The 16,250-nt window shown below is 42.2% G+C and overlaps 1 protein-coding gene and 1 long non-coding RNA gene across 4 annotated transcripts in view; one reads left to right on the top strand and one right to left on the bottom strand.

The window, feature by feature from the left end:
* Nucleotides 1-9,799, bottom strand: part of SCAF4 (SR-related CTD associated factor 4) — a 47,070-nt gene extending 37,271 nt beyond the window's left edge. For 2 of the 3 annotated variants that reach the window (XM_056326946.1, XM_056326949.1), the window contains exon 1: nucleotides 9,486-9,798. In XM_056326946.1, coding sequence (XP_056182921.1) covers nucleotides 9,486-9,515 — 30 coding nt within the window. In that variant the 5' untranslated portion in view covers nucleotides 9,516-9,798. Of the gene's footprint in view, nucleotides 1-9,485 lie in introns of all 3 variants that reach the window. The other variant, XM_056326947.1, reaches the window with a different exon arrangement.
* Nucleotides 9,800-10,016: 217 nt separating this feature from the next.
* On the top strand, nucleotides 10,017-12,946 carry LOC130145310 (uncharacterized). Its single transcript, XR_008820474.1, has 2 exons — nucleotides 10,017-11,971; nucleotides 12,756-12,946. It is a non-coding gene; the product is annotated as an uncharacterized LOC130145310 (long non-coding RNA).
* The last annotated feature ends 3,304 nt before the right edge of the window (nucleotides 12,947-16,250 follow it).

Genomic DNA, 16,250 nt, shown 5'->3' with positions numbered 1-16,250 from the left:
GTAATAAATTTGTCACAAAGCAAAATAGGACAATAAAATTATCTTAATTTGACAGTGCAATGGAAAGTTAGATGTAATTTAAAAATTTATATATATATATTTTGTTGTTAATTTAAAGCTCCAAGATACTTGTGAAGTGACCAACTTAGATTTATCCACTGTCTCAGTTAAGGAAAAAAACAATGCATAAGATAAAAAAAAAATTGGTCAGATATTTAAAGGCACGTAAAGTGATAACAAGACTTTCAGCAATACAAAATGGAAAGCCTTACACTAATAAAACACAAAGCGCAGGCATGAAGGTATTTACTTTCTTGATTCATTTCTTGTTCTAGATTTGAAAGAAGAAAAATCGTCCTTCCGAGACAGTGGTAACCTTTTTCAACACCAACGTCAAGTCAAGACCATTGACTTTCCATTGCTAATATCCATAAAAGGCAAGTTCTAGTGCCAGAATATTTGATTTTTAAAGTCATCCAAGCTGCAAGACATACTTCAGGTAACATCCCTGCTTGCTGAGAAATCACAGTATGGACAAATAAAAACTGTCACGATAAAAGACAGAAGGAGAGGGGTGCCTGTGAGTTGACTTGTTTTCTTTGAAACAGCTTAATTTCAATTTCGAATTACATTCCTTTAGAATAAGTGCAAAAACTCTTGATGAATAAAGTCATTGCTATTATTAAAACTCAGGAAAATCTGTTTTAAGAGGTAATGAAAGACACACAAAAAATAAAATTCCAAAACCCAACACCCACAAACAAACCACCAGGAAGCTTAACAAATGAGGCACAGAAGGAATAAAGGAGCCAACAACAGTAAGACAAGCACTCCATATCCTTTCCTTTACACACCAAGAAGCAACTGGTCCTCCAGAAAAAGCAGCCAGTCCCACGTATCAAGAACAAAGAACACAGCATGAATGCAGCACTTCAGCATTTATATTTCAGGAACACAACTGGAGAGAACCAGGTGGAAGAGCTCATAGCAGGACAGAAGATGACAATGAACAAGTGGCAGCAAAAAATAAAAAGAAGTGCCTTGAAAGGTATCCCAGGCATGACGTTGCAACAGGGGAGAAAGGGGGGAAAAAATACAAGGAGAAACTGCCAGAGGGCAGGGAAAAGGGAAATCAGCTAGATGCACTGAAGTAGCCAGGGAGGATGCAATAAAGAATATGCTAGGTTAGAGAAGTCATTAAATTAATGAACATGAAAGGTTGAAACTTGGGCTAATAGAGCAGGAATAAACAAGAGCTTTGGAACAACAGGACTGAGCAGATCACTGTAAATTGTTCCTTTGCTGTTACAGACAGCACTCTGGGCAACAGTGACAAAAACATAGTAAAAGCAATGAGGTCAGTACACATAGATATTTCCAGTTCAGGATGAACTACATCTGCAACATGCATCAAATCAAGTACCAAATATTTTTATACATGAAAGTATATTCACACACACACACACACACGTACGTATGTATATATATGTGTGCGTATATATATGTATTCTGTCCTCTCTTCACACACACCCCCATCACTATCTCTTGGAATAGCGCATCAAAGCCTTGTTGCCTTTTTAAATTTTCTTATGATTTTAGATTACCAAATGACTATTTTAAAGCCGATTTTTAATTAATTTTCAGTATCATAGTTACATGTGTCCAAACCATGTTTTAAAGATGGGTAAATCTAAAATTTAACAACCTTACTAGATCCTCATGGATTTTAACTGTTAGAAGGGGAAACTGTTCAGTAAGACACCATGTACTTTATATTTGCATATGTAATATAATATGTTCAATCAGACTTGGGTCTTCTTTCATACCCATTTCCCAAACCAACATATAAAAAAACCAAACGCCAAACCTACTTTCAGAGGACCATCCTTCCAGTAATACATCTAATTCCCCCAAAGGCCACCATGATCAGCTCAAGAAACAACCTAGACAAAAATTTACACTTTATTTTGAAAAATAAAAGAAATGTGATGAATGTAACAAAGGCAATGATAATTTGCAGCTTGAGAGTGTTTCCAGTGTACTGCCTCACAACAGGAGCCAGTCCCTGGAATGCTCTGCCCTGTAAAACTTGACCTGATAGAAATGACTTGCTGTTTTTACTGACCATAACTTGGTGTTGGAGGAAAAAAAACTCATCACAAACCAGCCCCTGGTTGTTTCTTAGCTTCCTTTCCCATACAGTAACACCACTGCCTGAAGAAAAAAGCAGGAATTTAGCTCTGCCTCAACTTCTACTACCTGCTGCCCCAAATCCACTCATTTGGCAATGAAAACCACCCAGGGTATCCTGTTCACATAGGGCAAGAGACACCAGGGGAAAAGAAACGAAGTGAAACTAATAATAATTAATCCAAGGACTATTCAGGACTTTATTCAGTTTTGATAATTTCAGTAGTTTTAAGAATTCTTCTGCTGTCTGCATGGACTCTTTTACACACAAGGAAAAACTAATGCAGAAAAACTTGTAGAACGACACAGCCACAAAACATCATCAAAATCATTAAGGCAAAAGGCCGTAAGAAAAACTTTCCTATTTCAGTTATAATAGTCTCGCCTGTTGAAAGTAGTATAAAAAAAACCCCGTTGTTTTACACAAGCCCTAGCTTAGGATACCATTTCAATTAAAAATTTCCAAACATTTCTGGAACCTCCCTCCCTCCCTGTATTTGAAAATCTGTGCACTGTAGCTGCACATGTTCTGACAAGGAATCATTTCTTTGTTGCTTTGTATCAACCCATGTACTACAAAAAAGTGGTGGTATTAAAAAGCCTATTAAACGCAAGACAATACAAAATACTGATTCAAGACTATTTCTGTGTACTTTCCACAAAAGTACAGATGTACAGGACAAAGTATCTACAAAGCCAAGAATCTCAAAGGCAGAAAATTCACATGCTCAATTTCAGGCTAATAAATGCAATTAAATAACAAAGATGAGCCACTCATTAAACCACAGCAGATAGCAAAAGGGAGACTAACCATATTGCCTTGCCATTTGAAGAGCATGCTAGCAACCACCCCCAAATTAAAATTCGATATAAAGTACAGAAGTACTATAGAAAACATGTGGCAGGAGTGAACCAAGACAGCCTTCCAACTCAAACTTTAGAACCTGCTCCAGTTCACAAGCCCAGAGTGAGGTGTACTAAGAGAGGTGGGAAATGGGAGAAGGAACAGGATGACAGCCTTTAGTTTTCAGTCTTTGAAGCAGCAAATTATTAATTTCTGTCATCCTACAATTAATGCCCTTTCAGGGTCTATTTTAAACAGAAACCTACAACTATGGGTTTCTGAAGCAAAGGGGAGAACCACTTTTCAAATTTACCCACAGCCTTACCTCAGAATCCTAAAAAGAAAGCATGTCTGGGCACTGCATGTCTTCAGAACAAGAGCAAGCTGAAATGCAGGAATACTATCAGCTTCACTTCATGACTGAATTCATTACAAGAAAAGCAAAACCAGACAGTGATGTGTGCATGCCAGCAGAGAAGAAACAAGAGTGCCAAGGGAAAAACTAAGACACATGGTCAGAGAAAAAGGCAGATCATATACTTTCCAAACCTGAAACTACTAAGAAAAAAGTGACAGTGTCATCCAGTGAGACTTATCCCATTGGCACAGAAGGAAAAAGACCAGGCTGATATCCTTTGGGTGTCTCAAGCCTGGTGTATGACCTTAAGTCTATTCATCTGTTTTAAGCATGAGATAACATAGTAAGAAGTTAAAAATACCTTTCGAGACTTGAACTGACATCCCTGGCTTTGCTCGCTTGCTTAAGTTCCTCTGCCATAAAAAAGCCTCTATTTACAAATAAAGAGCTACAACTCCATTTTATATACTTACTAAATAAAAGCCACAGAAAAGAAGCAGCACAGATAGAAGCATGATCTACTGAAAGAAACACAGTGTTTAGTGATTAGCGGATATTGAGCACTCAAGTCACTGTTAACAATACTCTCGTACAATTTTTCCTTTCTCCAGTTTTCACAGAGCAGTCTAACATGCCCTCAACAATTTCAAGTCTTAGGTGTCCAAGAACATTCCCCTAAGCAGGCTCTGTATACACATATGACACGGTCAGTACTCTGTACATTCATTATTTTTTTGTAATGTATTTTATTTATGCATTTAGAAATCACCCTACAAGTCACTTAGAGGCAATTAATTGCAGCTATTTGTTCATGTGCCTACAGAAAAAAAAGGATGATGGAAGGCATACTAACAAGCACAGATACCATACTATTTTGTTATCAAAACACCACTGCTATTAATGCATGATCAGATCTTTAAAAGGTAGATGTTTTAAATAATACATGCAGGTCCAAAGATTTGTCAGCTACATACATTTTCCTTCCCCTATATAATTCATTGGTTCCTTTCCCCTTCAGGTCCCCACTCCTCCTTGAGCTACTAAGAAAAGGAAAAAGATAATGATGTCTGCTAAACTTCTGTTAAGCTATGTCTCAGAGGATCAGTGTAAGTTTTAAATGCTTGACCATCACCTCTCCAGCATATCAAGTATTAGGTGCTGCAGAAGGTAAAAGATCACCACAGAATTCACGGCCATCAGGCTACATTCTTCGGAAAATAAAGTGAGATTTAAACTAGACCAGATATGAACCCCAGGCAATGAAGCTAAACAGTACTTCATCAGCTAAGCTACTTCTGTGGCCTAGAAAGACCATTCACAAATTCTGAATCACTGGGATGGGAAGAAACATCTTTACAAAAGACACTCATATGAAAATAACATCATAAAAGTACACAGAACAGAATTTTATTTTCTACACAAATATTTTTGAAATTTAACTGCCTCTTAGGATCAGTGCTGTGCTCAGAAGTCCAGCATGTCTCCTGGAAAGCTGTTCATCGCATTTCTTCTCTTACCATGAATTCTCTACTAGAATGCCACAGCTTTCAGTATTCCTGGAAACAGTTCAGTCCAGTAGCAAGACACAGCTCTTTCATCACAGCAAAGAAGACCCTTCAATTACCATGATACAGTCATAAAAGCAACAAAGCAATTTCCATCCCAAAAGAGCTGCACACTACTTCAGACGTCATTTTGGTCTGGGTCTCACAGTTTAGGAAAGGGACTGAACTCACTCTAAAACTCTAGCAGCACTCCCCTATCTTTCTCTCCCTCTACCCCATCCAAATAGCACTTGAACTGCTGCTTAAGCACTCTCCGAGGACATCTGGGAGGCAGCACTAACTTAGAAATACAGCCTTTTGCACCTACTGGAAAACAGGAATATTTTTAGGCAGCTACAACAGGTAGCAGTTTTCACTGTTTTCTTAAAGAGACAAAGGGTGCCAAAATTCACAAAAGACTACGTTAATCTTTCCTCCAACCACAGATACTGGTAGTCAGGTCCTTGCTGCTTTGCCATACAAGAGAGGGAATCAAACTGGGATTCATGAGTTCCAGTAACCACTCAAGAGCCACTGTGAAGGATATCCTGCTAAACTCTATTTATAGAACCTGGAGAGGGCAGGGGAAGAACAGGGAGCAACAGATTGTAGTAGAACATGCAAACTGAAGTCTTACCATCAGCATAAGATAGCTATACTAGACCAAAATGCAACTGCTCAGTTCACTGAATATGGATAAATAGTAAAGAAGAAAACTGCAGTTCTAACTTTAAATAAACAGCCCACAAAATATCTACCCTGTTTGTGATCTAGGCATGCTCAAGTGGGATATCAATTGTTTCAGTGGTACAGATTAACTATTACCAACGTGAGACACACAATTAGGTGAATATACTGCATTACTCAATACAAATATATGATTACAAAATAGGAAATTTGACTTTATTCTACTTCCAGCAGCAAGACCGTGAATAAATCTCTCTTTCTAACTTTTATAACCAGTAAACTATCCCTCAACTTCTTCAGATTACAGAAAACACATATCCCCTAAACTAAAATATGAAAAGGATTAAAACCTTTATAAACCATGGTTTTGGAGTTTGGAGGGGTTTTTTAGGAAAATGTTTACTTGTTTTCTTAAAAGGTAACAAGGTTTTGCACCATTACCAGGCTCTCTTTTGTGATTTACTTACACTTTACTATTAATTTAACACAACATATACACCTAACAGTACATGAATTCTAACTCATTCTTCCAGGATACAGTTTGAACTAATTTCCTCAGGGAAAATATACTATACTACATAACTGTCAAATTCCAATTATTTGGTTGGTAATATCTGCTTAGAGTTTGCTGCTTTATTTTTATCCAGCTGTACATGTTTGGTCAACACAAAAAATGTGCTTGCTCCTGTAGGAAAATGAGACTTTTTAAGAGGTACACTTACTGGTAAACTTGCATTCAAATATAGGTACAAAGAACAGGACTACAGCAATGGGCAACACAATCAAACACGATCAAATTACGCAAGCCGTGTAAGTTACCACCCATTGCCAGAGCCAAACTAATTGACTCTTAAGTGTTCTCTCCCAGCTTGCCACAATTACTAAGTGTAATGCTAGCTCAAACCTCTCTAAGTTTTACCTCACAATTCACATGGGCAGCTAGGACCATATACTTATCACAATTAGCTGACAGGCAGAAACTTGTTATTTCACTGCAACATAATCATACATACTGTCAGAAGCCTATAACCCAAAGGGCAGAAACTGAACTTCCAAGCAGAATTGGAACCTAAGTCACACAAAACTACTAATGGTTTCTACTGGAGGGGATGAACAGATTCAACCAAAACAAAACAGTTCAAATTGCATAAATCAAAGTGTTGCTGACGTTCTTCTCTTCCTCCCCAAGCTCTTGTCTGAGAAGACAGATACTAACCTAATAGCTTAGAAAATGCCTAATTTACAGCCATGATTAGAACTCGGACCTCCCACCACGCAAGAAATTGCTGTAATCACCAAACCCACCCTAAAAAATCCCAAACCATCCCATCACTTGAAGCAGCACATGCAGACTGGCAAAAAGCTGACAGCTGCCACCTCCACATAAGAGACGGTAAAGCCAGAAGCACATCACCTCTAACATCCATGGGAAGTCCAGCACAAAACTTGTGCCTACTGCAGATTAATTTGCTATTGTAAAACCACAATTCTCTGTCTACAGTGGTATTGTACAGCCAGCAAGTTCAGGAATTCTTGACCTACAGTATATTCTGTAGATGCCCCAGTCTTCACTGTTGAAGCTATTCCATTCTCAATAAAATAATCACATATTCACTGAACAGAGACTGGTACTTCTGTAGTCCTCACAACGTCTACACATTGTAAGACGTCTTCCAGACAAAATGAGTTCTCACACACTCACTAGCGTGCGCTATTCCCACCATTCTGTGAGGAACGTTGAGAGCTTTTGTAAAACAGTTCTTTCACTTTCTCTGCTTTCACTGAGCCCAGAAATGGAACAATATCTGACTGTAAATCTTACCCTCCTCACACTTTATTTCAGTATGTATTGGTTTGCATGCACAGCTTCAGGCAACACATGCTGGAAAGCTAAGAGAACAGTTTAAGATCTGGACTTTAAGTTCTTAGCTAGTATCATAAACACATCTTCTGAGAACAGGACAGTAATTACACAAACCTTGAATCTATTAACATGCTAGCTTTACACATAGGTAGTCATTTGCAACCAGTCATACATACAAATGATTGCAGAATGGGCATTTTAGCAAGTATAGTTTTTCTTCCCCATAACTGATGTCCAAATAAAATCCAGTGGTTTACCACCTCTCAGCTGCCAGCCATCAGAATTTCACTCAGTATTTCTGATTGTATTGAAGAAAAGTAACATACTTCTACTACATCTGAGATGAAAATACATGAAATAAAACATGCCCACTTCTAAAACAGGGATTAGTCACAGAATACCATGAAACACTGCTTTGACTCTAAAATCATATATACTTTCACCACCGGAACAGCAGCAGAAGTGGGTTTTATTGTTTGAGAAACACTAAGTTTTATCAGGTAGCACCATGTTGAAATGAATGACATGAACGTAATCACCTGCTAAAACTTCTGTTTATATTTGGTCAGGTAAAAATATTTCTGTCCTCTGTTTACATGAAAATTGACAATCCCGCACGCGTGCAATTCTATTTTAATGCATTTGGCAAGATTGCCTTGTACCCTTCCATACCACAGCACAATACACACACAGCACGGGTGTACTGGAAACAGCACAATACACCCATAACATGGGCAAATAAAGAATAAAACCATTAACAGGAGGCATATGCTATCTACTTTTCGCTTTGTACTTATATAATTTTGTTAAGGATGAGCCGATTTTTCAGTTGTGCATGTGTATATGACAAGCAGTTGCAGAGAGTGAACTTTACACAGCATGACTTCATCACATGAGAGTAGCCTGCCATTTTTCCTGTTTCTGTTCAGCAAGCACGCACAGCAACCTAACCTTCAAAACGCATTAAACATTCTGGAATAGGTTCTGCCTTAGCTTTAACTGATTATCTGCAAGGTGAATACGCACATTCTGTAGTCCGTACAAGACCTGCAAAAGTCAAACTGTCAAACTGAGGCGGAAACGTCACCTAATCTAAGAATCCTTTTAAGTTACGTGTCAAACACTTTATAAAGTAGAGGTTAGATATTTTGTGATATACTATGAAAAAACCAATCGCAATCCATTTTGTTTCCAATTCCGATTAGCTGACTAAGGAATAATGATAATAAAAAAATTATCAAAAGAGGACAGGGAGCTCCCATGCACCATGAAAGGAAGCTGAAAGCCTTACGCTTTCCCATCTACCTCCCGTGTCCCCAGTGCTGGGGTCGATCCCTTAGTCCCGTCCCCACGCGTGGTTTCCACACAAGAGCCAAGTCCCCTCGCAATTTCCCCTCCCGGTATTCCACCTCCAGCCTACCCTACGTGCTGCCCGTTCACATGGCAGCTCTCTCGCCAAACCGCTGCGAGGAAATATGAAAGTGCCTCGCGCCCTGAAACGCGGCTTCCCCCGCCTTAACGACCCGCACGCAACGGGAACGCCTTGCGACGGGGTCCCCGGCTGGGGCGCTCTTCAGCGGGGCGAGAAGGAAATCGGGGGGGAGGGAGCACACCGGGAGGGCCCGCGGGTCCCTCAGCGCTGCCTCTGCCCCCCGGCCGGTGCGGGAAGCCGGGCTGCGGCGTCGCCCGGGGAACGCTCCCGGCCGCCGCACCCGCCGCGGCGGGCCTGACCCCGCTGGCCTCCATTTTACTCAAGAGACCCGATCTCCTCCCCCGCCCGCCACTGGGGCCGGCGGGAGGCCCCGGCCCGAGCCAGGCCGAGCGCTGCCCGGGCCCTCCCCGGCGCAGGCCGCTGGCGGCGCAGCACCGGGCCCGCGCGGCCCGCAGCCGGAAGCCGAGCGCGGGGTGGGGGGGAGCGATGGCGGCCACCGTGACCCCCCCGGCCCCGCCGCGGCCCCCCGGCCCGCGCTCCCCTCCCCCGCGCTCCCCGGCTCCCACCTCCTGGTTGAAGGCGTTCACGGCCTCCATGTTGGCGGCGGCGGCGGCTGATGCGGGCGGGCGGGCGGACGCCCGCGCGGGGGAGGGGAGGGGGAGGAGGGGCAGCTCGGTCTCGCTCAGGGGCTGCGCGCGGGCATGGCCGTTCGGCGGCGGCGGGGCTCGCGCTCTCCCCCTCTCCCTCGCGCTCTCGGTGCGGCGTCTCGCTGGCAGGGCCCCGGCACAGACCGTCTCTCCCAGCGGGATGGCGGAGCCCACGCCGCGCACAGCACCCTGGGATCGTGCAGGCCTCCCGGCCCCGCGCCACCCACAGGAGGGGGGGAGGGGGGAGGGGGAGGAGAGGGAGGAAGCGCGCGCGGCGCGGCGCGGCGCGTCCACCACGTGACCCGGGGCCGGGTTACTGCCCGGGCCCCGCCATGTCAGCGCCGGCCCCGCCCCCGGGGAGGGGAAATGGCGGGGTGAGGCCCGCGGCGCCCTGTCGCCTGGCGCCCGGTAGCCGCCGCGGTTGTTGCGTGTCTGCGGTCGTTGCGTGTCTGCGGTCGTTGCTTGGGCTGGGGGCCTGAGCCCGGAGGCTGCGGGGCTCGTCCCCTTGGGCCAGGCCGCAGCTTCTGTGGCGCTGTTGGGGGCCGGGCCTGGCTCGGCTCCCTGAGGCGGTCGCTGCGGGGCGGGCTGCGTGTCTGGGCGGAGGAGCTGAGAGGGGAGCTGGGGTGAAAGCAGTGCCAGCTTCCATCTTCACACTTAAAAAATACTGGTTTTTCTATCCCCCCGTAGTCGAGTCTCACAGGTGGCACAGAGCACATGCTAAACACCGTTCTGGATAGAGCCAAGGACCGGTACTGGAGCGTGTTGAGTACCTAGCATGACTACAGTGGAAAAAACTGTGCTGCTTGCTTATATTTATAAAACAGAGCAAAACTGAAAGGCTGCTCTCTGTGTCAAGTGTTTTGCACTGATAAAGGTGATAGTTTAATAGATGACTGCATTTGTGCTAACACATGGAGTTAATGTTCATGAGGAAACTGCAGGTATGCTGCAAAGTGTAGTTTCAAGGGCACTGGCTGGCTATTGGCATCTATTTAAAGAGCACGTTTGTCAAGTACTACCGTAATGTGTTGGTATCGTGTCAAATCATAGCGAGTTGCAGTCTGCAGAGTGTTGGATGATACGGTATGTTCAAAATGTCTTTGTTTAATGTACAATTTCATTGTTTAACTGTAGCCCTGTACACCAGCAAGGGGAGTAAGCTGGAAAGAGGAGGCTCAGAATGTTACGGAAATCTCAGAAAGTGTGTTTGGCTTTCTTTTGTGTTATACTACTAAACTGTGTCTGCTGTTGGAGTTGTTAATCAAATACAGATTACTCTCAGGAGTCTCCTCTGTCATCAATATGTGACTGTCCAGCAATTAGCCCTCTTTGCAGTTCAAAAAGATGTGCTTTCAGAGAAAGCTGACAGTAACAAGAACTTGTTCTACTCATTGTGAAATGTGTAAGTAGGAGTTTGTGTACAGTTACACAGCTGATATTCAGAGAAGTTTTTAAAATAAATGGGTTGTAGTGATAAATGGAAAGCTCTTACAAATGTCATCAGTATCTATAGGTTGATCTTTTATCAGAAAAAAAGTATTTGAACTTTAATAGTTCTTTTTTTAAAGAAAGCTGCTGAGCTAAGGAGCGGAGGAGCAAAGGTAATACTGCCCATCTAGTGTTGGTGTCATTGCTTTCTGTGACTTTTTTTTTTTTCCATCTTCAACATGGTAAACTATTTCATATGTAGCTTCTACTACTGTTCTTGTTCACGTCACTCTCCAAAAATTCACAAAAGGTAGCTTGCTCTGCCACCTGAAAAATAACGAACAGCAAAAGCCAAACTGGAATATGTGGTGAGACGTTGAAAAAATGCAAATTATTTCTGTCCAGTTCTTGCATCAATTAAAAAGCATTCTGAGAACTAAGAATGGTTTCTTTGAAGGTTCTTGGCTTAGGGAGAGAGAGTGAGTGAGAATGGATTTCCTGCATTGGTGATCAATTTTCAGGTTTGAAATCTAGATGTTAAGTGGTGACAGCTGTTTCTATAATGTTGAGTACCTGACACTATATTCCTTTCAGCGTATACTTTATAATACAAATGCAGGTCTCAGCATGCTATTAGTAGCTTATACAGAGTAACAGAAAAACAAAATCTTCTCAGGACAGGAAAGGCTGCCAGTGGTTCTGGAAATTCACGTTAAATTTGGGACTTCTTTTGCCTATTAAAACTTTTTAAGGTTTATATATTATATATTTGCCTTTCATGGGGTGTTCACCACAGGTTCTAGAGGTGATTCCTCTAAGAACCAAGTGTTACATGCTTTCTGTTTTCCTCATTGCTATTTATGTATTAGATATTGTTTTATTATGAATCTTCTTTTTTAATTGCTTTTGTAGCATGTTTGTAATCAGACTTTGTGCATAATTGGATTTTACGTAACCTGCAGTGGGAAAAAAATAACGTAGGTGTACCCCAGTGTGTTTCAGAATTGTCTAGTACAAGCGCTGGTAGCTGCTGTGCCTTGGCACTTGATGGGCTTGCTGTGTGAGTGGTTGTGATTTAAAGAACCAGTCACCAATATTCGAGTGAGCGGAGGTTATCTTTATTCGGCAGCGCTGGGTGCATGGGGGGGTCGCTTCACCAAAGTCATGCACACCCAAAGTGACGAACTCTCTCATATTCATACAATAAAACAACAAATACTCAGTTAACGCCTATACATATTCACTACCTAAACCTGCCTACTCTCACTTCCTATGTTAATTAGCTTATCAGTCCTTTGCGCTTGCACAAATTCTTCCAAGAATTGTGGGCAGGGGTCTCCTGGACAGCATGTGGGCAGTGGTCTTTGGGAGGAAGGCCGTAGGTCTTCCTTATGGTGTACTTCTCACCCTTTGCCTGGAATGTGATGGTCTTGCAAGTTTGCAGTGTTCTTATCGGTCTGAGCTACTTTATGCCCTTGTCAACTATCTGTTTCTTATTCTTGTTTCTTTTAGTCGCTCCCTCCAGATAACTTATAAACAGGTCCCTTGTTAGAGAAAGAGAAACAGACCCCTTCTTTCATTAGTTATTAGTATAGAAGAGTGCAATCTCCTCCTCGCAATTTGTCCTGAGTAGTGGAACTCATGGAGTAACAAAGTGAAGTGCGAGAGACCGCTATATAAGCAAAGGAAAAATGTTAATTTCCAGCAAAGTTACCATGTGACCTGTTATTCGTTTCTGTTCATTTTTGTCACCTCGTGAAGAAAAATACTAAGGACCAGGCACGGGCTATCATGGAGGGAACTGAAGAAGTTACCACCCCGACATTATTCAGGACTGTGCTGGATTCACGAGTGAAGAAGTCTGTTTTTTGCATTACATGAGACTTTGCTGGATTGTTATTCCGTTATCCAATTTCTAGTTCATGTTTGTTAATAAATTGTTATTTGTTGTTTACTGGCTGTTGAGTAGTTCATCAAATTTATTGGGTGCCTAACACACGGTTTTCAAATTAATCAAAAGGGTTGGGTAACCTAGAAAAAAACCCTTAAAACAATACTTACAGCAAAAATCAAATATTATAGTTTCTTAACACATTCCTTTTTGACATGCATCACTATCATGACTAGACTATAAGGATTTTGCATGCGCCATCTTTCCAGATTTTTCCAATACATTCAGTGGGGTTTAAAATTGCGCATGCGCATGTTCAAAGGTATACAGGGATCATTCGTGTGGTAAAAGATGGCTGCTGAGTGTCCAGATGAAGTCCCGGACCCATTTCCCAAGCTTACCACTCCGGTAAGTCTGTTAAGGGTAACATTTATGGCACTATGGTCAAACGACAGGTCCCTGCTTTCAATGTAATGTTTTCTCACCACCAGACCGCCGTGTCACCTGCCAGGGAAGAAGGGTCTAGAATGCACATTTCCCCCTCTGAACATTCTGTAAGGTGAGTGTTCTCAAAACATTTAACCTATATAGTTCATTATAAAGGGGATCAAAACCTTTTTTTCCCCCCCCCCGTGTTGTTTAGGCAGAGGGTGCGTTTTTCTGCTGTCACATGTCAAGAACTTATGGCGGAGGTGGAAAAGTATAAAAGGTGTTGCCATATCCTCATCTATGCTTTTCTGGCAGTTTCTTTCTTTGCTATCCTATTTTTATTTTTAATCAGCCTACATTGTTATATGAATTGTTAATAGTTAATTATTTCCAAATTCTTGTTTGCTATTAAATTGTTATTGTGTTAACTATATAATCTGTATTGTCGACTGTACATTTTGGCATACTACTCGAATTTGTTTAATGCCATTGGGTGAAACCATAGTAGCAAATTGCATGTTAGTTATAACATGTTGAATTAATCTTATAAAACATGGAACAGCACATGGCAAAAAAAATAAGGTGGTTAATCCACATAACAAATAAAATAGGATTAGTTTTACCCAGGGGCTCCCGGGAAGTCAGGAAAACAAGTCAATGTTCCAGTCCTTTCAAGTTTGGACAGGAACATGGGCTAACTACCGTATCTCAGATGTGATTTGTTTAACTACCTCACCATTGTCATCAATTTTCAAACAACAATTGGAAACATTTAATTTCCCACAAACACCTCCTTCTTCAGCTGGCAGGTAATCGAGAACCATCCTGTGTTAATAAATTGCATTTCGTATTTGAGTTGCTTGGTCTGTCAATAAGTCAAGAGCTTTAGCTGATTGATTAGTAATAATTTCCAAGACAGCCTGTAGACAAATGATACGATTCAGATTGTAGATAGGTTCTCGAGCACCGCTAATGAGTTCGTTAGGATTCCAAGTTGCAGGTCCATAGTACTGTATGATACATTGGGGTGTCCATCCATTTAATAAATATCGGTACCCCCCTTTTCTTGGGAGTTTGGAAAAATCAACTTGCCACTGTTGCCCTGGCTAATTTTCAAACACATTTTGCATTGCTGAGTCACCTTTTTAATTACAGTATACAAGTTTTGCCCTATCAATTTCTGATTTAGACTTTTATATAAATTATCAGCTCCCCAATGCGTCTTATTATGTTCTGTTAGGGCTGTGGTCCATATTAAATTGGATGGTACCACTATACGACCATCCCTCAAATAAGTCCACTTATTTATCATTCATGTCCTGAATTAGCTTTAAGTTTTCTTTAGAATAGTTTGGCTCCTGATCTGTACTTACAGTTTGGATTTTACCGTCTGGTATTAAGCATAATTCCTCCTTTCCTACCTCCTCTGCTACTCATCTGGCCTCATGGTCGGCCAGGCAGTTTCCAATTTCCAAATCAGTGCCTCAATGGGCCGTCTTATGTTCTTTCTTCCTGGATGACCCTCTTATAACAGAGGGGGCCATTCCTCACATCAAGGTCTGGCATGGCATGTTCCCACCGCTCAGCGCCTACTGGGTTGCAGCCAACAGCGGAGCTCAAGATCCTTCTTGGTGGCAAACACGGAGGCCAAGCCAGTCTTGCCCTTGATTGTGGTAGGAGGCACCTGACCAACCTTATTCCTTGTACTTTGTTGTCAATGCAGAGTTTCATCTGCGCATCCCATAACAAGTCACTGTCATGGTAAAACACACAGATTTACATTAGTAGAACTACTACAGAGTGTATTTTATTTCAGTTTTTCTGCCAGTATTTCCCACAGCCTTACTGACCAAGGGATATTTTATCTGAACTAGGCAAGCCTCCCCCTTATCGTTTTTACTGTAACAGGTAAAGCATTTTTCGCCTTTCCTGGAATTTATTTCCAGATACACCTGGTTAAAATTTCTTTTACTTCAGGGAGGTCCTCTTTTCCACCTTTTTGTTGAATTAAAGATAAGCTCAAGATTTCAATTAATTGATCATTTTCAACTTTTAGGTTAATTTCTCCTTCTTTAAATGTCTAGATGTTCTAATAAATCTCATCCCAACAAAGATTTTGGTGAACTTGGCATTCTTATTTGTTTTCTTAGTTTGTACTTTAAAGGTTTCAGGATGTTTTCCTGGTGGCCAGCAGCTCCCACAACTGTAACAAATTTTTTTTCACTGAAGTTCAACACCCAATAAGTTGCTTTTGTATTCGCTAAAAATTCCACCTCATTTTTCCTAGTCCCTAGTTCACCAGAACCCCTTGCTGGTTCTTTAGCTTAGGGCAGTCTCGCTTCCAGTGTCCGCTTTCCCTACAATATGCTCACTGATCCAATCCCACAGGAGAGGGGTTCACTCTTTCACTTCTGCCTGACATTCCTCCTCTGCCAGTTTAGCACTTCCCAGTTCCTTTCTATCAATGTTCCCTGTTCCTTTTATCAAATTTTCTACATCACGATTACCTAGCAACAATCAACTTGAACCTTTAGATCATCCTGATAAGTCTTTCACAACAACTTCCAAGCATCTAAATTTCCCCATCAAAGATTCACCTTTACTCTCCTCAGACCCATTCCCTGCCCTAGAGGGGCCGTTACCGGTCCTGTTGTGCTGCAAATGCTGCAGCAATTGGGGTGACATTGTCGGGTCCTTCCGCTCAATCGTCAGCAACAGCAACCCCCTCCTCCTCCCCAGCAGAAGGGTTCGGGGCAGGAGATGCTGTACCTGCTCTGCAGGTTACACAAGCCTGCCTCTGCAACAGCACTTCTGTTTCAACTCTTTCTTACCCTGAATGCAAATCTGCTTCTTGTTGCTTTAAGTCTGTGTTCTTCCGTGTCACGCCTTCGCAGGCAAACAGCAAACACCCTGCCGCGCATCCAGCGTGACTCCGC

The sequence above is a fragment of the Falco biarmicus genome, chromosome 2 (assembly GCF_023638135.1).
Source record: "Falco biarmicus isolate bFalBia1 chromosome 2, bFalBia1.pri, whole genome shotgun sequence".
NCBI lineage: Eukaryota > Metazoa > Chordata > Aves > Falconiformes > Falconidae > Falco > Falco biarmicus.
Note: the sequence above shows the minus strand (reverse complement) of the source record. Positions and strands in the feature narration are given on the sequence as shown.